The sequence below is a fragment of the Alternaria arbusti genome (genome assembly GCF_024043155.1).
Source record: "Alternaria arbusti strain BMP 1465 chromosome Unknown scaffold_25, whole genome shotgun sequence".
Taxonomy (NCBI): Eukaryota; Fungi; Ascomycota; class Dothideomycetes; order Pleosporales; family Pleosporaceae; genus Alternaria; species Alternaria arbusti.
Window position 1 is genome coordinate 217,625 of NW_026249965.1, and position 23,910 is coordinate 241,534.

The 23,910-nt window shown below is 54.8% G+C and overlaps 7 protein-coding genes across 7 annotated transcripts; 3 read left to right on the forward strand and 4 right to left on the reverse strand.

Moving 5' to 3' along the window:
* Window positions 1–328: 328 nt before the first annotated feature.
* On the forward strand, window positions 329–1,278 carry J4E86_010814 (uncharacterized protein; the record flags this gene model as incomplete). The annotated part of the gene is made up of 3 exons (XM_051451308.1): window positions 329–350; window positions 529–857; window positions 910–1,278. The coding sequence occupies 3 exons, from the start codon at window positions 329–331 to the stop codon at window positions 1,276–1,278; spliced, it is 720 nt and encodes a 239-aa protein (XP_051297595.1).
* Window positions 1,279–1,696: 418 nt separating this feature from the next.
* Window positions 1,697–2,657, reverse strand: J4E86_010815 (uncharacterized protein; the record flags this gene model as incomplete). The annotated part of the gene is made up of 3 exons (XM_051451309.1): window positions 1,697–2,502; window positions 2,551–2,597; window positions 2,647–2,657. The coding sequence occupies 3 exons, from the start codon at window positions 2,655–2,657 to the stop codon at window positions 1,697–1,699; spliced, it is 864 nt and encodes a 287-aa protein (XP_051297596.1).
* A 240-nt stretch (window positions 2,658–2,897) lies between these two features.
* J4E86_010816 (uncharacterized protein) lies at window positions 2,898–3,701 on the forward strand (the record flags this gene model as incomplete). The annotated part of the gene is made up of 1 exon (XM_051451310.1): window positions 2,898–3,701. The coding sequence occupies one exon, from the start codon at window positions 2,898–2,900 to the stop codon at window positions 3,699–3,701; it is 804 nt and encodes a 267-aa protein (XP_051297597.1).
* Window positions 3,702–7,031: 3,330 nt separating this feature from the next.
* Window positions 7,032–14,441, forward strand: J4E86_010817 (uncharacterized protein; the record flags this gene model as incomplete). The annotated part of the gene is made up of 1 exon (XM_051451311.1): window positions 7,032–14,441. One exon carries the CDS (start codon window positions 7,032–7,034, stop codon window positions 14,439–14,441), a length of 7,410 nt encoding a protein of 2,469 aa, XP_051297598.1.
* A 582-nt stretch (window positions 14,442–15,023) lies between these two features.
* On the reverse strand, window positions 15,024–16,665 carry J4E86_010818 (uncharacterized protein; the record flags this gene model as incomplete). Its single annotated transcript, XM_051451312.1, has 3 exons — window positions 15,024–15,274; window positions 15,372–15,822; window positions 15,982–16,665. 3 exons carry the CDS (start codon window positions 16,663–16,665, stop codon window positions 15,024–15,026), a joined length of 1,386 nt encoding a protein of 461 aa, XP_051297599.1.
* Window positions 16,666–17,404: 739 nt separating this feature from the next.
* On the reverse strand, window positions 17,405–18,800 carry J4E86_010819 (uncharacterized protein; the record flags this gene model as incomplete). Its single annotated transcript, XM_051451313.1, has 2 exons — window positions 17,405–18,695; window positions 18,742–18,800. The coding sequence occupies 2 exons, from the start codon at window positions 18,798–18,800 to the stop codon at window positions 17,405–17,407; spliced, it is 1,350 nt and encodes a 449-aa protein (XP_051297600.1).
* A 1,615-nt stretch (window positions 18,801–20,415) lies between these two features.
* J4E86_010820 (uncharacterized protein) lies at window positions 20,416–23,089 on the reverse strand (the record flags this gene model as incomplete). Its single annotated transcript, XM_051451314.1, has 2 exons — window positions 20,416–21,160; window positions 21,210–23,089. The coding sequence occupies 2 exons, from the start codon at window positions 23,087–23,089 to the stop codon at window positions 20,416–20,418; spliced, it is 2,625 nt and encodes an 874-aa protein (XP_051297601.1).
* Window positions 23,090–23,910: the final 821 nt, after the last annotated feature.

Consider the following 23,910-nt stretch of genomic DNA (forward strand, 5'->3'; position numbering starts at 1 on the left):
TGATCCAGCATTGCCTCGACGCAGCACTGGGAGAGACAGCAAGGCGCATCTAAGACACCTATCGAATCTGCCGCTGCATCTTCCTGCGAGTTGCTTTCCGTAATTGATCGTCCAAAACCGGGGCCCTCAACTCCAAGTTTCCATAGAGCTTCTATTGCTTTCCACGCTAGTCCCTCCACATACTGCATTTCTTCCACCTTCAATCTGCTTCGTCAACACAAACACTACACCACAACTACACACCACACTCCCCGTAAAACCACTCCCACATCCTGCACGACCCTCCGAACTCGATTGGAAACATCAACAGACAACTACCACCCTCAACATGTCCACTGTCACTCCCGAAGGTAAGCTGCAGCCTTGCCCGCTATGCAAGCTCTGAGATGTTATCGGAGCGCACCACATGGCTGCTCGTCCGCTCCCAGCCCTCATTTCCACGTGCGCCTTGCACCGCCTTTCGCGACCGATATATACCATCTTCAGAGCCTGCAACCACTATACTCGACAGATGCTAACGCGCGACAGTCACTTGGGCGCAACGCTCATCCGCCGATGACCCGGAGAAGAACTACGTGTACCTCACCATCGTCGCCGCCGATGTACCCGAGTCAGATCTCAAGCTAGACCTCAAGGAGCAGTCACTCAGCTTCAAGGGTACCTCAACATCCAAGAAGTGCACATACGCCATCGACCTCGAGTTCTTCGCCGAGATCGACCCCAAGGAGTCCAAGATAAGCCACAGCGGTCGCGATGTCACAATGGTACTGCGCAAGAAGGAGATGAAGGAGGAGTTCTGGCCCCGCCTGCTCAAGGACACCAAGAAGATGCACTTCCTGAAGACCAACTTCGACAAGGTAGGCTGAGCGATATCGGAACATTCAAGAGCAGTACGCTAACTCGTTACAGTGGGTCGACGAGGACGAGCAAGACGAGGCACCCGAGGACGAGTCTATGAACCAGATGAACCCAATGGCCGGCGGTGGCGGTGGCGACGGTGGCTTCGGCGGCATCGACTTCAGCAAGCTCGGCGCTGGCGGCGGTGGTATGCCCGGAATGGAGGGCATGGACATGGCCAGCATGATGCAGGGTATGGGCGGTGCCGGCGGAATGGGAGGCATGCCCGGTATGGGCGGCATGGGCGGAGACGACAGCGACGACGATGACGACGACATGCCCGAACTCGAGAACGACGACGAGAACAAGGCCAGCCAGGACAAGACCCCCGAGGCGGCCGCCCCATCAGGCGACAAGCCCAAGATTGAGGAGGTGGCGTAGTTGCTCCATCTTCTTGCGACAAGCGTATGACTGCACGAGATTGATTGGGTGGGCATGGCGCGCATGACTGGTGACCGGCGTTTCTGCCTCAATCTCTTTGAGGCAAGAGGGGTTGGAGTCTGATACCTTTGACTGAAAGATGGAGAAGAGAGGTTGCATCTATAGGTCGCTTGCGTATTTCCGAGTCCTATCCTAGCGTGCTGGTGCGCAGTGCGGGTTAATGATCACATCATGGAGTATATGACAAAAGAATACGAATCATGTTTTCATGACTGAATCTAGATTGCAAAATGCAGGGTCATACGATGCAAGACTCCGTTACATTTGGAAATGTTTCTCACATGTATAGTACACGCATCGGCCCACTGACTGCTCCACACTCCTCATTGAGAAGCGTAAATAAGCCCACTTCTATACCTCACGCCTTACTATCCATCCCATAACTATCATACGGGAAGTCCTCCAAACTCTTATGCAACCTCCCCCACCCATCGTCAATCTCCCCCGGCATACCAACCTTCCTCTTCCCCTGCGTCACCTCCACCTCACTCTTCTGCAACTGCTTCTCCTCGTCCTCCTTATGTTCGCCCGTCAGCCCCGCCAGCACCTCCTTCTCCCTCCCCTTATACTCCACCAGCAACTCCGGATGCGGACACCACACAACCTGCATACCAGCCCGCCTCCCCGACTCAACGCCCGGCACGCTGTCTTCAAAGACGAGACATTCTTCTGGTTGGATGGGTGGTTGGCCTTCTGCCTCGAGGGACTTGTTGAGTGTGGAGAGGGCGAGGAGGTAGATATCCGGTGCGGGTTTCCCGCGTCCGGCAGGTATTCTTGGGTCGTCGCCTAGGACTTGATGTTCCTTCTTGAAGTGTGCAAACAAATCCCCCAAATGCTTACTCTTAATCTCAAAGTTGTTCTTATTACTACTCGTCGCCAGCGCCATGTGTACGCCTCTGGACTTCAGCCCTGCAAGCAAGTCCATAACCCCCGGCAACGGCTTCGTGGTCGAAAAGATATCTTTCTGGAGCTCTTTTTGCTCGACCAGGAATTGCTCGTGCGAAACGGGGAGTTGCGCCCAGTCGTGGAATATCTTGCCGGCTTGAGGCCCAGGGCGTCCTTGCAGTTGTGCTTTTACGGACCAGGGGAGGGGCGGGCGGCCGTAGCGTTCGAGGATCGTGTTGGTTACTATGCTGTAGAGGTCTTCGGAGTCGATGAGGAGGCCTGGGAGAGTTGTTAGTGGTGGTGAGGGGGAAGTGATGGGTGGCTTACCGTCCATGTCGAAGAGCGCTGCGCGGATGCGGGGTGGTGGGGTGGTACTGAGGATGGTTAGTATGGGTGAGTGTTATATTTGAGGATGTTGCTTACGTAGAGCTCATCTTGAGTGTATATAAGGGGGCTGTAATCGAACTTTCGGCCGTGTCAAGGTGTTGTGCAGGTTCAATTGGGGCTCCTCGAAAGTTGGGGTTGGGTGAATGTTTACCCCACGTGGCCGAGGCACGCTAGTCGGACCCTTGACTGCAGACGTCACTTCGAAAACAGATCGACCTTTTCTCCAAACACACCCGCATAACCCATACACAATTTACGCGTCAGTTCTACTTTGGAATTAAGTTAGAATGGCATCACAGGAAGAAACAGCGACAAGAGCAGACGCATCTGCGATCGAGCTCTCAACACTGGAAATCTTCCCTCCAGACGAGGAGGAAAAGCTACTTGAAGAGTCCAACACAGAGAAAGCTTCAGCGAACAAAACCTTCACATCCGGCGAATACAACGGCGCGATACAAGGCTACGAAAAAGCCCTAGCAGTCTGCCCCTCATACCTCGAATACGACATCGCCGTCCTCCGCTCCAACATCGCAGCCTGCCACCTCAAGCTCTCAGAATGGAAACAAGCCGTAGAATCCGCGACCCAAGCACTTGAAGCACTAGACCGTATAGACCCACCAGCACAAAGAGACCCCAGAAAAGATGGCGCGAACGAAACAACAGGCGGCGGCGCAATCGCCGAAATCGACGACACAACCGAACTCTACCTCTCCGCTCTCACCCGAACACACCACACCATAAACGACGTCCACAAGCTCCGCACCAAAGCCCTCCTCCGCCGCGCAAAAGCCCGACACGAAGTCGGTGGCTGGGCCTCGCTCCAAGGCTCCCTAGAAGACTACCAAGCGCTTTCCAAACCGCCCCACCAGCTCTCGAGCCTCGACCAGAAAGCCGTACAAGCCGCTTTAAGGAAGCTACCAAGTCAGTTGGATGAAGCGAAGAATACGGAGATGGCGGATATGATGGGCAAGTTGAAGCAGTTGGGGAATGGGATACTCAAGCCGTTTGGGTTGAGTACGGAGAATTTTCAGTTTACGAAGGATGAGGGGAGTGGGGGGTATAGTATGAATTTTAATCAGGGGGGGAAGTAGACTGTATATCAGAATTCTAGTTGTGTATGTACGACAAGGCTAAGCCTCAGCTCTCGGTGAAGCAGGCTGCACCAGATCATGCTCGACTATACCCACTCAGTGCGGGTTTGACCTTGTTATATGTGTCAATAAACTGGCTAATACGCCGATCCAGAGAGGGGGTGTACTTACTATAACCGTCGGTCAAAACGCGATATGCCCGGCCCTCGTTATAGTTCCACCACTGTATATACCACTGCTGAGCTAGTTCCGTGACGTCAGCTACCGGCTCATTCCCTAAATCTGGAGATTAAATACCGTTGTCGTCATAGGCCTGTCGGTAATGTTGACCATCTTGGTCTTGTTGCCATCCTATTGGCTGTTCCCCTTCTGCTGGTTGTTGCCAATCTGAGCTCTGGCGCTGTTGGTAGCCTTGCGACTGGCGGTTCGATTGCGATGATCGGTGTTGTTGCAGTGATTGATTTTCGTACGGTGATGGATCTCCTCGCGGTGTTTGGTTTCCTTGCTGTGGATAAGATGTATATGGCAAACTCCGCCTCGGATGTGCTTGGCTTTCTCGTGGTGCTTGAGCTACCCGCTGCTGCTGGCCCATTATATCTGCGATCTGTATAAGCTCCGCCTGCCGAGCTTTCTTCCGGTCGATCTCATGCTGGTTGTCGTATGCCATTCGATCATCTATTCATGTTAGATAGCGTACTGAAAGACATCCGAGACTTACTCTGGGTCCACTTCGCGGTGGAATCCAAGGCGCATGGGGTCGCTTGAGGATATTCGTGTGGTAAACCACGGTAGACACTAGCAGCTGCAGAGGTTGCCGTTGACGTTTGGTAGTAGGTAGATCTTGGGAGATCCATTTGTGATAGCCCACAGTAACAACGTGTCGCATTGTACCTCTGGCCTATTCTAATCGATTTTTGGTTTGTTGAGTACCGCATATCGTGAGAAAAAACTAAAGCGCGAATGGTATACTTAAAACATCCCAGAGCTCGACGAAGGTTTTCGGGCAGAAATTTCAACGGCATAGAGAAGTAGAAGTCAGCCCAAGACGACGTCGGGCTTGAAAAAAAGCACAACTAGTGTGCATGTGCCAAGCAGGTTGACTGCACGGCTGACTGCAAGCTGCAAGGCTGAATCCCGTCACCACAAAGCCAAGAAGGCGGGGTTAACTAACCCAGGCCCTCTCGATCGCTTCGATTTACCTCATCGGAGAACTAACGATGACCACGATGTTACTCGACCAGATCCAGAATGGCTACCCGGGACTTGCTAAATTCATGGAACAGAATCTTGACCAAGGACTAGGAATCTTCAAGCAGTTTGCCGAACTCAACACCCGCAGCCTGCTGTATATGCAAGCTGAGTTGCTTTGTTTGCAACAAGAGCTAGACGTAATTACGTATGTCGACGAGCATGGAACGGATCCTAGTACGAAGAACTTCGCCAGGAGTGTATGGGAGATGAGGAAGCCACCCGATAGCCCTCAATGGGAGAAAGTCCTAGAGATTAGGGGGAAATTGAAAGAGTACAGTATGGCTCTACCACGCTTTAGATGATCAGGTTGAATACTTACGTTTGGATTGATGACTGTCTGCTCCAACAAGCCAACATCGCAAAACTAGATCGCGCCACCAAGAATGATCAAAAGTGGTTGAGAGTCTGGTTGCAGCACCAAAAAGGCGGCAAAAGCTTTCTCGAAGGCTGTGAATATCGAGCGTACGACGAGCTGGAAAATCAAGATCTGATATCCATCTCCAGCCGGCCTTCCAACGATAAATTCATGCGGTGGCTAGAGATGAGTCTGATACCACATCTGCCGACTCGTTTACGGAAAATGATGCTAGTAAGTATCGTATCCACCTCCACTTCCACTGCGCTCACACTCGCAAATCAGGAGCCGATGGCGGGATCAGAGGAGACAGGTATAGGCCGCGTCAAGTTAGAAGTCCTCCACCGATTCGCTCGAGCACTGAATGTGGTACTTTCTGCCATCATACCTTCAACTGCTATCGTTGCGCTGTATATGATCAACAACCTTCCCTACAGAATCGCAGCTGTTGCAGCTTTCTCAGGAGTATTCGCATCTGTTCTGGCTATCTTCACGACGGCACGTCCGGTCGAGATATTTGCAGCCACCGCAGCGTGAGTCTCCTGTTGTTGGATGTAGACGCTTTTGCTGACAGACTTAGGTTCACCTCCGTACAAGTCGTTTTCGTGGGCGGAACTACTGGCGATGGCGGACAGTGCCAGTGCAGCCCGTAATATTCGATACGCGACAAAAGATTCCAGCTCTTCATGTTCCAGCCGTCCATTCATTTGTACACAATCGCTTCAAATGGGAGAATTTGCTTTTTCCTCTTCATCTAGCTGTACATGGGTGCATGATGTCTTTTCTAGAAGGGTGCTCGACAGGCCTGTCAAGACATCGCTATCCTTGCAGGGCAGCATTAGCTCCCGTTGTCTAACCACTAGTCAGGTCCCCTTTCTCAATGTCGCTGCACCATGTTCGTCGCGTCGAAGAAGACATTATGAACATATAGGACGCGTGTGGCAGGTGGGAAATATCCAGGGCTGGAGTTGGAATGTCCGGCAGCTTCTTCGGCGGGGTATCAGGATCTGTCGTCCAGTCGTTGGAAGCTGCCAATGACGCATCCAGACATGACGTGCCGTTGTACGATTGGCTGCGAGGGTTAGTCCCGGCAATGAGGCACCCATGTCATGTCGAAATGTCGTGTTATTAGCAGTGACGGAGACGCGTCGTAGCACCAGGCGAAGGGGTGATGAGACTGCAGCTGCATGTAGGTTAAAGACACATTGAAGTTCAAGGGAATTTGAGAGCGAACGAGTTCTTGGAGGGTGGGATATTTGATGCATGGCGTTGCTGCAGCTCTTCCATGTGGCCTCGGCGGAAAGGCCCCTGACGCCAACTGGCAGAGGGCGCTAGCAGCGTGCATGGCTGACATTAGCCTCGCCTGCTCTCCTGTCCGTGTCCACATTTTGTCGACGACACTGGCACGCCTCCGACTGCCTCTCTTCCTGCTTCATCCGCTGTTGCTGCTGCCTCGGGATGTTCGCTCGTCCTGTCGTCTCCAGAATCGTGCATCTATCCCACCCTATGTCGCTCTTTTAGCCACCAAGCCCAGCCTTTCCTTGATATATTACCTTGTAATCCTACTGCAGACTCGGCGCGAAACTCTCTACGCGCGTTTCTTTGCCCGAGCACTGACTGCAGCGTCGTCGGAACATTTGTCGCCTGTTTGACGCGCGCAGCATCCGAGACGGAAAAACAAGAGTTGCAGCTCGTCGAGTTGTGCCAACGCGGGAAACCCTTGGATGCACGCTCGACAGTCCACGCCGTCCTCGCAGCCGCCGCCCTCATCGCCTCCATTTGCTCCCGGGCACTTTGGTGAAGCTTCGACTCCGCCCGAGGCGCGCGAAGCAGTCTCTCCCACCTGGACGGCCCCCTCGCCGGCTCGCACCCTAGCCAACTCGAGCCCCGAGCTCCCTACGCTCCCGTCCTTCTCCATACTGGGCAACAACCCGCGCACCCCGTCCAACGCTGCGAGACACGACCGAACCGACACTTCTTACTACACGGCCAGCTGGGGCAGTCCGTACAGAAACCCGCCGCCCGTCTTTAATCCGTCGCGTCAGGTCTCGACAAATTTCGGCAGCGACGACTTTGAAGAGGAAAATTCCGGACTCACATTCGGCCTCGGACATCTGCTTCCATCCCGGCTAGATCTGCAGGAAGAGTCGCCGAACCAGTTCAACCTCGAGCATCTTATCCCGCGTCTAGAACGGAACGCCTCGCCGAACCAGTTCACGCTCGAACATCTAATCCGCTCTCGACTGCCAAATCTAGTGACTCCCACCAAAGAACCGCGAGCGTCCGGTACTACTCCCCGCGCGTCCGACACGAACCCGACTTCGCAAGAGTGGGTTGAGCGATTCTTGGAAGAGCGTTGGAACCGCGAGACAAACGACTGGCGGAGTAACAACAGCGATACAGAGGGATCAGGTGGAGAACCGGATATACCACTTGCGCCTCCGCCGAAAAGAGGACACAAGCAGAGGAACAACAACAAGACTCTGAACCAGCAGGACTTTTGGCGCCACTTTAGTAAGGACCAGAAGGAAGCACTCGGCAAGATGATGGCCTCAAAGTACGCGGATCCTGAGCTGGTGACGGCCAGGCAAAACTCCACATCAGGTCCCAGCACGAACGGACACAGTGCGCAGGCTGAGAAGACGCCGGTACCGACTCCTTCAAAAACAGCTAAGCCGGCAGATGAAACTCCCAGCAAGCAGTCGAACAAGGACGCCTCCAAAGTAAACCAGGAGTTGTCGAACAAGCCACTTCCCGACACCCCAAGCAAGTCGTTCTTGGCTCCTCCAGGTGCAGCACCTGCGCAACCTCGGATGCGAAAGAAGGTCATTGTCAAGGGCAAGGGCTGCATCATCTCGATACCGCGAGACATTCCCAGGGGCAACCCAGGGTTCCCTCCGAAGCCGATGACTGCAGAGGCTGTTAACAACAAGCTCCGACAGCTCGAGCAGCAGGGCTACGACACTCGTGGCTTCAGTACTGGAGGCTTAGAGACACATAACCGTGCCATCTGGCCCGCTGAGGAGGATGTCAAGGCAGAACGCGCCAACTCCAACAAGCAGTACAAGGTCCGCGTCTCGAAGGAATCAGAGTGGAAGGACTACGAGAACTCTCTGCTTGAAGCTAAACTAGCTGCACTTGGTGTCAGCATCGGTGGCGAGGAAGATATCCCTCTTCCCATGTCGCGAACAGCGTCATCACAGCAACATCCAGGGCAAGGGTTCACTCCCCCGATCCCGACCTCCTCAGCTGGCAGTCTTCGCATGGCCAGGCAAGGCAGCATCGCCGGCTTTCCATTCGGACCCTCGCCTGGGCACATGTCTCGACAATCGATCGCGTCTCCGGCTGCTTTTGGAAACCAGCGTCCCAGCATGCACATGCATCGCCATTCAACTTTTGGGTCGCCTGCAAACTTTGCTCAGCACGGTTACTCACCTTCGGGTACTTGGTCGCCTGCTGGATACTTCAACTCTCAAGATGGACGCAGTGGCTCTCCTGCTCTTGCTCTGAGCAGGCCTGATCTTTCCGGAATGATCTCGCCACATTCTCCATTCGGCATGAGACCCGGCCAGCAGTTTCCCATTACGCCGACGCAGAGGGATGACTTCCAGCTGCAGATGCAACTGCAACAGCAGCAGCTACAGAACCAGCTTCTTCAGCAGCAACAGCAACAAGTCCTTGGCTTGCGCCCGTCCTCCACTCTGGCCGAAGTACCCGAAGATGAAGACGAGGAGGATGAGGTTCCGGCTATGAAGCATGCCACTCAACCTGCACCGGAGATTGCTGTACCGCGTCCTCGCAGTCATCGCCATAACCTTAGTGAGAACCTTGAACGCGAGGCGGCGAACGAAGAGTATCACTTGGAAGAAGCCATCGACAAGCAGTTTGCAGAAGGAGGTGATTTCAGTACGGAGCCAGAGACTAACGTATCCTACAAGCCTTCCAATGCTGTGGCTAACCCTACGTGGGAGGACTCGCGAACGATCTTGCACCAACCTCAACCGCACAGCAAGTCGCATTCGCTCACCAAGTCTCAGAAGCCTGTCTCCTTCTCGTTCCCGGCGCAGCAAAACCCTCGCTCCGACAGCGACGGTGCGAAGACCAACATCTCAGAGAACACAAACCCCAGCTTGGAGGATGGAGAGGTTCGCAACCCTACACAGAGCTCTGCGCAGCACTCCCAAGCACCATCCCAGGTCAGCAATTCATGGAAGGACAACAAGTTCGCATTCAGCAAGCCTGCATCGGCGATGCACAGCAAGCACGCTTCGCGTTCCTCCATCTCGAAGCTCAATGTTGAGGCTAAGGAGTTCAAGTTCAACCCTGCAGCGTCTTTCCAGCCAGGATCCTTCTCCTCGGGCTTTAGCTTTGCACCCGCAGTTAAGCCACCTACAGCTGCTGCTCCTGCTGCTGTCCCAGCCAACAACAAGCCCAGCATTGATGCATTGGCCAACTTCAACGTGTCGGCTCCTGCCTTTAAGCCGGATGCACCCGTGTTCAAGCCTGATGCTCCAGCCTTCAAGCCTGTGGCTGAAGCTCCTGTGTTCAAGCCTGCGGCAGACAGCTCTCCATTCCCGTCCGGTGGCTTCAACTTCTCCAGCCCGCCAGCCTTCAAGCCAGATGCGCCCGCGTTCAACCCTGGCGTGTCTACCTTCAACCCTAACAAGCCAGCTCCTGCTCCAACAAGCTTTTCCTCGAAGATCTTCGGAGATGTCAACCTATCTCAAAGCGACATCATCAAGCCCGCCACACGCTCGAAGGCCGTGCCTATCATCCGTCCGGACAACACGCGCTCGCAGACTCCCGAGACTGAAGGCCGTGAGGACCACGAGGATGAGTCTGGCCGACCCAAGCAAGCCGACGGCCGCGAAAAGCGAGCTCGCCGTGACCGCGCTGATGGTGACGATGTCCCCAAGTTTGCACTCCAGCCCGTGCTTGCATCGCAGCCTTTGGCAGAAGTCAGACAGCCCAACGCTAGCAAGCAAGAGCCTCAAGTCGAAAGGGAGGCCGTCGCAGAAGACAAGGAGAACCTGTCGCCCGTACGTGAGCAGGTCAAGGCCAAGTCGAAGAGCCCCGAGCCTCTGTCGCAGCCAACGGAAGAGGTCATCATGGAGCCTATCTCGCCTGCACCAGAGAGCGATCTAGGTGCAGACGACGATACACCTCACGCGAGCGATGTGCCTACGCCGACTACCGAGGAGCCCGAGCCACTGGGCAACAAGCACTCTCACAAGAGCACGCTTTCTGCCAACGCCAAGCCCTTCGAGTTCCGACCGCAGTTCAACAGTGCTGGCTACGACTTCGGCTTCCACGTTACGAAGCCGTCTCAGGTTGAAGATCCCGAGAAGTCTCAAGTGTCTCCACCGAGATACGCAAGCAGAAGCCCAGCAACTACGTACAGGCCTAGCGACGACGGCTCGTTCAAGACTGCTATGGAATCTGGCAGGCACAAAGGCTACCCTGAAAGCGAAAGTGCTGATTTCGACCAACTTGGTGATGCTTCCTTTAACGACATTGATGCTGTCATGAAGCATATGGATGGTGAGGGCTCGGACTTTGGCGTCGAGCGCGACGAAGCCTCTTGGGACCAATCTTCCCCCCAGAGAACGCCAAACGTGTTTGAGCGCAATGACCTGCAACCCAACTTCAAGATGCGCAGTGACGCCCCCAGCCCCAGCCCCCGTCGGGGATTCTTCCCGGGACGCCCGATGCAGGGATCTGCAACATCAGTGCAGGATCCGTTTGACGATGAGCGGGCTGCGCTCCCATACGACTCGCCTGTACGCCACATGAACAATGCTGACGCCGGACCCATGAGCGATTGGGACGAAGGTCTTCTTACTGAAGACGAGTCTAAGGTCCAGACACGCAGCGGCTTTTTCGACAAGCATGTTGATGACCTCATGGGCCGTCTCCTGCAGGACCGCCTTGGCCCGCTAGAGCAAAACCTGCAAGGCATTCAAGAGGCACTTGCAATGATGTCGCAACGTCCGGGACGCGGCCGCCGTAGCATGTCGACTAGCGCACGCCTGGACAGCGATGCCGACGACGAAGATGACGAAGCAGAGACCGACGTTGACTACCGTAATCGATCTCGTGGAAAGGACAGGAAGTTGGAGAAGATCCGATCCATCGTCCAGGACGCGCTTGAGATGCACCAATCACAGATCACATCTATTCCGGTGCCCGTTCCCGAGCCAATGATCCCAGAGAAGATCCGGGAGATCGTCACCGATGCGCTTGCGCAACACCAGCCACCTGTACAACCTGTCGAACCTGTTCCTGCTGCTCAGATCCGCGACATTGTCCAGGATGCGATTGCTTCTACCACCATTGCATCCTGGACTGAGGCTCTCAAGCCTGACGACGTTCGTTCTATCCTTGCTGACATGCTCGCAACCCATCTTCCTAAGCCCGTGGAATCGGTCAAGCCTGACGACATCCGGTCCATCGTGTTGGAAGCGTTCGAGACGCACGCTCCTCAGCCAATGCCACCCCCAGTGCCTGAGCAGATCTGGCCTGACGACTTGAAGGCAATCGTTACCGAGGCTCTTGCGTCACAACAAACGCCAGCTGTGGAGCAATTGCAAGCGGAGACCATTCGCTCCATTATCGCTGAAGCACTCGCATCCCACCAGCCTTCAGCTCCTAGTGCGCCAACTGCCGAAAATGTACAGCCCGATATGATCCGTTCTATCGTTGCCGAGGCCTTGGCGAACCAGAAGCCTGCTGCCACTCTTGAGGCTCCCGTCGATATTCCCCAGCCACAGGTCGATATGTCCGAAATCTACCAGGTCATCGGTAGCCTCAAGGCTTCTATTGCGCAGACCACTAGCCACCATCTTCAGGCTGAGGAGGTTCGTGAACTTGTTGAGGAAGCTCTGAAGCGCCATGGTGAAGAGGTTGCCGAGCGTGAGAACTCCAAGGCCGTCCAGGAGAGGGATGTTCGTATCGCGGACCTTGAGGAAATGCTCAAGGAAGCCACTCTTCGATTCAACGAGGAAGCTGAGGCCCGCCAAGCCCTCGAGGCTCGTGAAGCGGACTCTGCGCGCCTGCTCAAGGTCACCGAGGAAGAGCTCACGCTTCTGCAGCAGACTTCCCGTGATGACGAACACAAGATTGGCACATTGACAGAGGAGCGAGATGACCTCCGCCGCAGCCTCAACTCATACCAGGCGGATTCAGCCGACATGCGCGATAGACTCGCCACTCTCGATATTGAGAACGAGCAGCTCAAGCTTACAAACATCGCCCTGGAAAGCTCGGAGGAGGACCTGAAGAAGAGGCTCGATTCAGTCACCGCGGAGAACGAGGCACTCAACTTTACGCTCGAGGAACACCGTATGTCCGCTAACAAGTGGCGTGGTGACCTGCAGCACGCTCACGAGGAAGGAGAGCAGCTGCGCAAGGCTATCGGAGAGGCGCGCTTCCAGGCCGAGGAGGCAACCCGAGTACGCGAGTCGATGCGCACCAAGCTCGAGAAGCTACAGCAAGATATGGTTGCCGCTTCACAGCAGATCGCATCTGAGCGTGCTCAATGGCAAAAGAACGAGGAGGCCTCCGCAACCAAGTACGAGGTCCTCAGCGCACGCATTGAAGCTGAAGGTCGCACACGAGAGCGTCTGGAGAGGGAGCTCGAGCGCTTGGAGACCCAGGAACGTGAGGGTATGAGACTCAGGATTCATCTCGAGCAAACCCAGAAGCACAACGCCAGACTTGAGGAGACAATTGAAGAGCTGAGGAGGGAATCTTTGGAGCACCAGAAGAACGCCCAGCGCTACGAGCGTGACATGCGCGAGGCTAGGGATGCTGCGCACGTTGAGATCCGCCGTACCCGCGTGCTTATGGAGGCCGATGTTGACGCAGCTAACAACCAAGTCAACATCGTTCGCCACGAGCTTGAGAGCGAGGTCGCTCGTGTCCGCGCTGAGCTGGACCAGGTTCGCCTGGATGCTGATACAGCCAAGGAGAAGCACGAACTGGATCTGGAGGCCGCTTCCGACCTCAAGAAACAAGCCGTACAGGAAGCGATCGAGAACAACAGACACAGCCTGCAGGAGCAGCAGCGCACTTTCGAACGCCAACTTGAGCACATGCAGCATGAACATGCTCGCGCTCTGGAATTCGCGCGTGAAGACAAGGATCGTGCTGATGCTTTCCACAACGACAAACTTGCGCTCGCCGACTCCAAGCTCGACCACTTCAAGGACAAGATCGCGTTGCTGGAAGAGAAACTTCAGGTCGCAAAGGAAGCCGCCAACGCCGCTGTTGCAGCAGCATCCAAGTCTCCTACGTCTACCTCTTCGTTTGCTCCTAGCGGCGCAGAGAAGATCTCGCCCCAAGCGCTGCGCGAATCTATTGGTGTTCTCCAGGAGCAGCTACAGGAGCGTGAAGGACGTATCGAAGCTCTCGAGCGCCAGCTTGAAGATGTTGACACTGAGGCCCCAGCCAAGTTGAAGGAACGCGACACTGAGATCAACTGGCTCCGTGAGCTACTTGGTGTACGTGTTGATGACCTGAACGACCTCATCAACTCCCTTGCTCAGCCAACCTTCGATCGCGAGACCGTTCGTGATGCCGCAATCCGCATCCGCACCAACTTGCAGATGGAGCAAAGTGAGAAGGAGCGACTCATCTCGGGCGGACAAAAGTCTCTCCCAACTCTGAGCTCGCTCTCCAACTTTGCTTCCCCCAAAGCAGTCCAGCTTGCTGCCGCCATCGGTAACTGGCGCAAGGGCCGTGGCGAGGCTACCTCCGCTCTCGCAGGCACCTCAACCACCACGCGGACCCAGACGCCATCCCGTGCGCAGCCTCACTCGGCACAGTCCTTCCTTTCAGGCCTCATGACACCACCAACCTCCAACGCGCGCCGCGGATCAGAACTCTCATCCTCGTCGCAGCGCCCTCAGCCCCTGCGCACAAACTCGAACAGCTCGCGCGCATCAACCGAAGCCGGTTTCCCCGCCCTGGGCAAGCAGCCCCGCACACCACCTCTGATGCGCAAGCAAGCCTACGACCAAGACGCCGAAATCGAGCCTTTCAGCGAGAGCGGCTTCTACGACGATGAAAGCACTGTTGATGGCGAACTCACGCCACTAGCGTTGAACTTTGGCCGGGAACTACAACAACGGTAGATTCTGCGACCATGACAAAACAAACAAGAACGACGAAACTGCAAAACTAACAACCTTTTCCTTTGTTAAAGAGTTTTTCCCTTTTGCGTTGATTTACCGCTTGCTCTACACGAGCGTCTTCTGCCGCTGCCTTATCATGGGTTCTGCGTCTGTTATCTACCTTAATGCTTGCTTCTACTGCTCGCGTTGCCTTTTCTTCTGTCTTTTACAGTACAGCACAGCGACTTAGGTTGGCTATTGGAATATATACCCCCGCAAGACCGTTTTTTCGAAGTTATAGCTCAAATTGTATACAACACAACAGGTTTCTCCTCGTTATATAGCTTTTCTTATGTATGTTTGGGGAATGAACAGGAGGGGGACACTGGGCGGAGGAAAGGGAAGGTTGCGCGATTTGGAATTTGGAATTAGTTGGATATCAAATTGGATAATATATACTGTTCTTTTTGAAAATTGACGTGTGTTTGAGTGGAGCTTCGAATGTCCGTATAGGCTTAGATGGATTAAGGTGAAGTACGCGATTCGTGCTATGTCAGATTACTTCGTCCTATGCTTGAAAAGGATGTCATTTTTAGCATGATATCAAACCTTTCGAATCATAAACATCCTCTTCACAAACGGACTCCGTTGAAAGCTCTCCGCCTCAGCCACTGTGGGATCAACGCCCCCCTTCGCAGCCGCCGCAGCATTCTCTTCATCTTCGCCAATCTTCCACGTCCTCACCATCCACAAACAAACCGCAGCGCCGATGTACATCCACCCCGTGAAGAGGATGGCACCGGTGTAGCTCCCTCCGTTGAACGCGACGATCTCGAGGCCGATGGGCTCGGAGACTGTTATCACGCGTCAGCACACGTTCCTACGTAAACGAAAGCAATTAGGGAAAAACACGGACAGAAAAACCAGGGCGAAAGAACAACGCAGACTTACAAGTAGTAGGCAGCACCAGCACCAACCAAGTAATACTCAACGCACTCGGCAAATCCCTCAACCCCATAACCTCGGTCGTAACCGGCGCCGCCGTCGCCCAAAACGTGCCCGCCACGCAACCCCCCACCAAACTAAAGAAAACCAGAACACCAAAGCTCTTCGCGAAGATCCAGATTAACAGGCAAAATACGCCGACGAGGAACGTCATGCTGCCAGCCATGTTTAACCTGCCTATAGAGTCGGAGAAGTAGCCTATGGGGGGCCGGCCGAGGGCCTGGCCCAGGTTGAAGACGGCGCCGATGATGCTGCCTTGGTTGGCAGTTAGCCCGATTGTGCGGGCGTAGGAGGGGAGCGAGAAGAGGAGGACTATGTAGCCGAGCATGCTTAGGACGCCGAAGGCGAGGAGGCCGATGAATTGGGGTTTGCGGAAGAGGGTGTGGTCGAAGCTGATCTATAGGGGTATGTTAGTATGAGGGCTGCAGTGGTTGTGATGGAGCTTTTTGAGCTGGTGCTTGGGATGCGCGTTGGAGGATATCAGACGCCATGTTCGCTGTATCCTATCTCGCATCCCATATCACCAACAAAAAAGAATAGAAACACCGACACATACCTGCCTACTCCCCACCTCCTTATTCCGATCCCGAATCACGCACGCACAAACACTATTCACGACCCCCGCAACAACCGCCAGCGTACGAAACGCCCACGGCAACCCGATATCCCTAATCATCGCCTGCGCCGCAAGACTATATATCAGCCCGCCGAGTCCACTCCCCGCAGCACAACACCCATTGGCCAGACTACGGTGCGTGGTAAACCATTGCGCTGCAATGCCCACGGACCCCACGAAGAGAAAGCCCATTCCCCATCCGAAACACACGCCTTGGCTGAGGAAAAGGTGCCAGATGGAAGACGCGAAGGACGCGCCGATGAAGGATACGGTTTCGAAGAACACGCCGATGAAGAGGGTGGTACGCGTGCCGAAGCGCCGGGTTGTGTATGTGGCTACGGGCGAGACGATGAGCGCCTGGGAGATTGATAGCCCGCCGATGAAGGCGTACTGGAGCGGTGTTGCGCCGGGAAAAGTGGAGGTAGAGAGGTAGTGCGCGAGGAAGACGGCGTAGGCAGAGTTTAAGCCCCAGGTATGCCCGTTTATCGTTGCGACGGCGGCGACGCAGATCCAGCCGTAGCCGCCGTTGGGGGGGACATCGACTGGGTGAGTATCCGGGGGAGATGGAGTTTTCTGTGATTTTGATGCTTGAGTTAGTTGATGGGTTGGTGAGGTTCCTGGCATGGATTGTGGAGTGTTGGTGGTGTGGATATCCGGCTGTGGGTTTGCAATAGTCATGCTCTTTTCTGATGTCGACATGTCATTTCTTTGATGTCCATTGACTCCCTCCTCTTTCTCCCGTTGCGGTGCTTTCATCTCCATCTTCACACTTTCCAAATCCTCTTCGTCTTCGTTCGTCGTTTCTCTTCGTGCTTCGCCTTCTCCCGGGAATACGGTATCACACAGCACAATCCTATCCGACCGGCACAATCCCGCTCTTTCCAATCTCTTGAAATGAGTAAAAACAATCACCTACACACTTCTGCGCACCAAGATACACACTGAGACCACGTCGCAAACGTGTGCGAACATATTAGGAGTCATGTTTGCGCCTCCCTCGGTTGAAGAGTAAGGAAGCAAGCAAAAAAAAGTGGAGGTTGACATCCCTACGCCCTTGTCCGGAAATAAACTCATAACCCGAACTTATTACGTTAAACCGCTCGATAGGCCCTGCCTCTTCCGGTTAATGCAGAGACGGAACCATGCCGCGAATGTCGCACGTCGGCACCGCGAGTCGAGATGCACAGCCGTGCCGATGAGTTTATAGCTGTACTCACCACCTTGCCCGTGCTTTAACTCACGAGTTCAAGTGTTCTTTGATTTATTGATTCGTTACTACAAAAGAGAGGAAAATATCCAAAACGCTATTCTAACAATCTAAGCCAAGAGGTATCATCATTCGTCAAACCATTCCTATGCCCATTTATCGCGACTCGCACTGAGCCATGAACCTGTACATGCCTTCAACGCCCTGGTATTCCAACGGGGTGTGCATGTCCATTTCGTCGGCCTCGCTAGTATGCAAGCTGTCGTATCCCGAAGGCGACGAAGAAGATAACCACGGATTTGGCTCAGTTTCAAAGTCATCTAGCTGATCGTAGCTTTGTTCCGAATGTGTCGAGAAGTCTTCTGAAGCCGCGAGTGATGGCGAGAGCATGTGCGTCCAGTCAATGTTCGGTTGTACGTGTTGGCGCTCGGCAACGGGCTTGTCGTAGAATGAACATTCGGAGGGTGTTTGGCTAGGTGCGAAGGGGAAGAGTAGCGCGATATCGGTGCCGACGAAAGAGTCAAAGTCCGCGTCCTGATGAACTGCGCCTCTGGAGACCTCAAAGTCGTTGCATATCGTCTCCACTGTTTGCGCATCGCATCCAGGGAAGTGGACTTTGAGGACCGAGTTTTCATATGAGATCGGAAGATCGCCTAATGCCGCCAGTCGTTGCAGGTCGTTCAACACGGCAGCGAGCTCCTTGACAGCTCTTGAAAAGTCGACGGACAGGACATCGAGGAGACCCTCGCTGTTCAATGTCTCCTTCTCCTGAGCGAAAGAGGTGAAGCCCTTGACGGCCTTCAGGGGAGTAAGAGCTGTGACGGTGGGGTTGACGTTGAAGCTAATGTAGGATCCAGGGGTGGCCTTGGGAACCTTGTTCAGCGTACGGTTAACCTGGTCTTGTAGCGCGGACACAGTCTTGAAGCGCTTCTCGCCGTTGTGAGGGTTGACGCCATCGAACTGGGCCTTCTGTCCACCGACGAGGAACGCTCGCACAGCCTGAGAGACGTTGTTGATGACTTGGGCGGGCGATGCGGGTCCATGCGAAAAGTAACGCGCACCTCCAGCCCTGCCAGAGCCCCAGCCGTAGCCCCCAGCTGTTCGTCCAAGTGCGCCACCGGTAAGGTTCGGGCGGAGGGTCGATGCGAAGGGTGCGCGGCCAGCCTGAGCGTTGACGATGCTTCCGATACGTGACTTAGGGAAGGAGGCCTTGTCATACTTCACGCCCGAGTTGCGAGCTGCAGAGGTGGTGAAGCGACGGACGGCGGCGCTGATCTGGCTGTGGGTGGTGTACCATCGGCCCTTGCTCTGCTTGAGGTAGGCAATGCGGTGAAGAGGGTGCTTTGGAGCATTTCGAGCGAGGATAGGTTGTAGTACTGCATCGGCAGGTCGTGCGGATTCTGGTAGTTGTTTCTGTACGAGTTTCGCAGCATGTTTCCAGGCAGCCCTCGTTTGTCAGTACGCGACCTCCTCGAATAGTATCGTGAACTTACTTGAACGCTCTCGCGTTCTTGGCCACCGAATTATACAGATGCACCACGGCAGGTGCCATGATGATTGTGTGTTCCAAGAGAGGAGAGAGTGGTGATGCGTCGAACTGTGGGGAAGGCGACGTTAATGAGGCGCAGGGTCAATGTCGCCACCGATCGGCACCATTGGTCTGGAACGCCGAGCAATGACGACGATCACATGCCAACTCACTCACCGCACCCTGGCTTTCGTTTCAAGTGAAGTGAAGCCTGATCTCCTCCGCCTGTAGAATACCGCTGCAAGTTCCAAACATGATTTGCTTGATGTTGCGCTGCTGTTGCCTGGCGGAGTATGCCCAGATGCGGATGGAATGGTAGCGACAGAAGTACCGGAATCGGAGTAGCAGCCATGCGACTCGACACCAGCAACCACTTCACGATACATGAGCGTATCATCCTGCGATACCTGGAAGATCGAGGTAAGATTTCACCATACGGGTCTAAGCTCAATACCAGGAACAGAAGGTATTCATTTTCGTACTTTTACAAAGCAAAAGCCACATCCGCAGACCTGACATCCGCTTATATACTTTGCTTCATGGAAAATAAGACTCCCAAGCAACCACATCCACCTATAAGTAAAGGAAGAACATGATTACCATATATGCCTGGGGGGAGAGAAAGCTGCCATCGAGTTTTGTATGCTGAGTCGGATGAACATGCAAAAGGTAGACGCACACACACAATAACGCCAGCTTTCAATGCTACGAGGCCCCTAGATCCAGGAAAAAGGAGGGAAAAGCCAGATATTCCTGAGAAGGGTATTTCGTATTGTGGGATTGGTAATTCGTGTGAACATTGAAGGAAAAGGTTTCCGAGACGCGAGGGCATTCTATCGAAGGAGGAAAAAACAGTTGGTCGGCCGCCGACCGGGTAGAAAACGCCAGAACATGAACTTTTTGTCAATGTATACACAGTCCGAAAACTCGCAAGGGGAAGGTGAGAAGCAACAAGACCGAAGACCGGGACGAAGACGTGCATAAACCTTGGCTCATACGACAGAGTTGAGACAGCACCCTGAAAGCATCATGGCGGTGTCAACAGAGCCAAGGTATCTGCATCAAGCAAATCATCAATACGCTGTCGGCTTCGAGGGTCCATGCTGCCGCTGCGATAAACTGCTTTCAGCTGATCGAAAGCTGGATTTCGCTCGTCTTCGGTCCTGATAAGTTCAACAAAGTCTGAAGCTACCCGCTGTCGAATCACGCTCTGTGGCGAAAGCAAAGACTCGCCGTAGAATTTGGTAAGATTGGAAATGCCAGTATCCGTCCTCCGGTGGGCGGCGTCTTCGAAAGCCAAATGGCGGAACTCGTCATACATTGATTGATTGAAATTCCGAATCAAGAAATGCGACCAGAATTGGTAAAGAACGTTCATGTCGTAAGGGGTTGTGCCGAGGGGTGCGTTGGAACGCTGATGAAGAGCTTTGGATCGAAGGTGAAAATACGATTCATGCGATGAATCAGAAGGGATGGTGTGAACTGGGCGGTGGTGATCTTTGACCCAATAGAGGCGAACAGGGGCGATTGGAGAAGTCGATCGGAACGGGTCGGTGTCGAGTTGTGGGTGATGAAGATGGCTCTCAGGGCTACTATCGACGTGATTAGCGCATACGTTCAACTCCTCTGAAACAGCAACTTACCCATCAGACATTCCGGCACCGTTGACCCTCAATTGGCAGGTGATAGACTTCTCCGGCTCATCTGGCACGCCATGTTTACTATCGATGGAGCCATTAGAAAACGTTCGGGAAACGGAAGGAGGCAACGACATTTGCGACGGGGGTTGCTTGCGCATGACGACTGTCAAGCTGTCGAGTTGCAAGTCGGAAAAAGAATCAGGAATATCTCCACTCACAGCCTTTGTCGAGCTCTCGATTGGGTGACCATTCGAGACGGCCGCGTTCACTTCTTCGGCAGCCACGCCATTCGTCTCCGCCAGCACTGAACCGGCATCCTGGGCAACGGGATGGAAACCGTTCATTTGGGGATACGCGCCCTCGTTACCAAACGGACTGAATGCTGGGGACATGGCCGACCACTGAGGAGGGTTGGACGGGTCGAAGCCTGCAGGGCGAGAGACCTGAGGCTGGTTCAGCTCTTTTGGTCCCTCGTTTTGTGCAGACGGATCACGCTCGGCCATGTCAAGAACCCACTGCTGCCAGCCGTCCTTGCGACGTAGTCTGTCCTGGCCGTTCTCGCTGGTGCGGTACTCGATGGTGGCAGACTGTTGGCAGACGAGCCTAATCATGTCGATATCAGGAGACAGGCTCTTGATGCGGTTGAAACCGGCGATGAATTCAAGAGCAACGAATCCCTGAGAGTCCATGTGGCGACGTAGGTACAAGTCCTTGATCAAGTTATCAACAGAGAAGTAGTACTCCCTGGTTATCTGTTAGCATGTTCATTGTGATGGGCGGATTAAAAGCATACACTTGGGTCGTGATCATAGCGAAGACCGAGTACTGATCAACGCCGTATGGGCTGTACGGTAATCCAGCGCTCATGGGCGCAGGCATTCCATAAGGATACATCTCATGCGACGTTTGGATAGGAGCTGGGTACCCGGGCTGGAATGGTGGATACCTGTAAGGATCGGTGGTCAATGACTGTGAACGGTGGTTGTTGCGACCGAATTTGCCGTGAGGCGCGGGGAAGAAGCTGTTGCTCTCAGGTACAAAAGTCGTGGGCGATCGCGGGCCCAAGGGAAAGCTCGACGTGGAGTGTCCGTTGGTGAAGTGGTGTCCATTGGTGTAGTTTCCACGGCCGCCACGGCCTCCACGGCCACGTTCGCGGCCGTTAGAGAACGAGCTAAAGCGCTTGGAATGGCCATGCGAGGAGCCGTCCTGGAAGGTATGCGCTCTACGCTCACCATCTCCATTGACGTCTGTCTGCGTTCCAGCAGAATTTTGACGCTCACCCCAGGTGTTATCCTTGGTAGGTGAGGATGCGCCATCTCTCCTTCGCTCTCCGGCACCGTGGAATTCGCCTCGGCGGCCCTTGTGAGGCTTGCTGGGGTACTGGCGTTGGTAAGCGCCGTTTTGGGCGGGCACGTTGGACAATGACGATCGCCTGGGCTGCGCCTCAGACTCGGGAGGTACGGGGCCAGCGGCTTTGCCAGCGGCGTCGCCGTTGACTACAGGGGCCTGGCCGTTAAGTGTAGGGGCATCTGCGCTACCAGTACGCTTTGCCTTGGGAGACGCATCTTGGGTAGCTGTCTCAGCGCGCTCGCGCCTCGTCTGTTCGCCGTTTGGTGCGAATCCATCCTTCTCGGTCTGTTCTGCACCGTTGCCAAAGCTAGTAGGCCTGCCGCCGTTCACTACTCCACCGCGTCCTCCGGGACGGCCACCTCTCCTAGCGCCTGCCGCGTTTGGCAGAGGCGTGTTGAACACAACTGTTGGTGTGTAGGGGATTTTCACCCACTCATGCTTGCTAGTCGAAGCGCCATCCTTGCGCTCCTTCTGCTCCTTCTCGCCCTTCTCTTGGGCCTTCTTGCGATCCTCGTCGATGACGGTCTCGGGAGTCGGCCATGACTCCTGGTCGCGGTTCGGTGGAGGAGGCAGCGCGCTCGAAGCCGGGGCTGCCTTGACATCCTTCTCGGGGAACCTGCCCTTAGCACCGTTCCTCACATCGAGGTCACCCTTGAACTCTCTTCGTCCCTTGTTTCTGCTCTCGCCGTTTGTAATCTTCTCTTGAGATTTTGAGTCGCCGTTCTTGGCCTGAACTCCGTTTGCCCCATGGGACACTCCATTGGGAGTTGTTTGAGGCGCAACTTTCTGCACTTGAGACTTAATTGTGTCCGCTCGTATCTTCCAAGGGTTCACAGTCGGTACAGGCGCCTCTTGGAGAGGCTTAGCAGGCACGTTCTTGGCCTTCTTGACCTTGTCAGAGGTCTTCTCGACTGGCTCAACCGACTTATCAACCGAGGTGGAGGCCTGAGACTTGTTATCCCAGGTGGTCGACTCAGAGGAGGTGTTCGGTATCGAGGAAACATCGTCGTCCTTGGTGACTGTCGACGAAGTGGAGGCTCCCATATCCGGCGAGGATATGTTGGAGGCATCTACGGGTTGTGGAACCTTGACCACATTGGGTGCGGCTTGCTCTGTGCGCGCCTCGCGGGTTTTCGCAGGCTGCTCAGGGCGCGACTCAGACTCGACGTCTTCGGCCCAGTTGCTGGGTGACGCGCTAGTCTCTGGGACAGATGCGCCGTTGCCGTCCTTGGCTGGTGTAGCAGAGCCGGATGCCGACTTGCTCGTGGTGGCAGGCGTGACGACGCCCTTTGCAGCTTGCGCATATGAAAATGTGGAGGCCATTTTGGATTTTGTGTGGATCTTGACTAAAGTCCGGCTGGTAAGACGAGAGTAAGCGCTTAGGGTCCCCGGTGGGAGCGCTGCGACAAGCTGGCCAACAGGTGTTGACGCTGGTATGTCCGGAGAGGTTGCTCTTGACCTCCCCGCACGCAAATCTCTTTGCTGCTACCAAGCCTTGCGTTGACGACTAAGCGGTGCGGCGACGATATAGCTCTGCACTGATGGAGAGCTGGGTAGTGTGCTGGACGAGGGCTTTGTACCGAGGCGGCCTCGCACAATGTGAGGAAAGTAAATGCTTCCTACTACACTGTTTGGCGACTGTGACGGTAATTGCGCGTACTGCAGTGACGGGGGTTAGCGAAGGACAGAGGTACTACAAGCGCAGTGTGGGCAGCATATAAGGCGTGGTGGTGGAAACAAGTGACGTGAGCGGTTGTGGTGGAGGACTGGGAGCGAGCGCACGACAAGTCGAAATGACTGCGTGGGCCGCCGAGGGCTAAGCGGGAAGGAGCGCGAGTGAAAGACAGAGCGCAACTGGGAGAGGCTGCAAGGCGGAGAAGGGGAGGAGGGTTGCGCAGCGTGCCGAGCAAACTCGAGGCGGGGAGCAAGGCAGGAAGCAAGCGTGCGGCGGGCGTGGGCGGTGCTGTGGGCGGAACTAACCTCTGGAGCGAGTCTGCGTGGGCGGCGGGTCGGGCAGTCGCGCAGAGAGGGTAGCTGTGACTGCGTCGGCGGAGTGCTCGGGGTGGGCGGTGGGTTTTGGCGGATAATGAGGGTTGGACGGTGCAGTGAGGTACGGGTTCCAGGCACACGAGGGTTGCGGTACA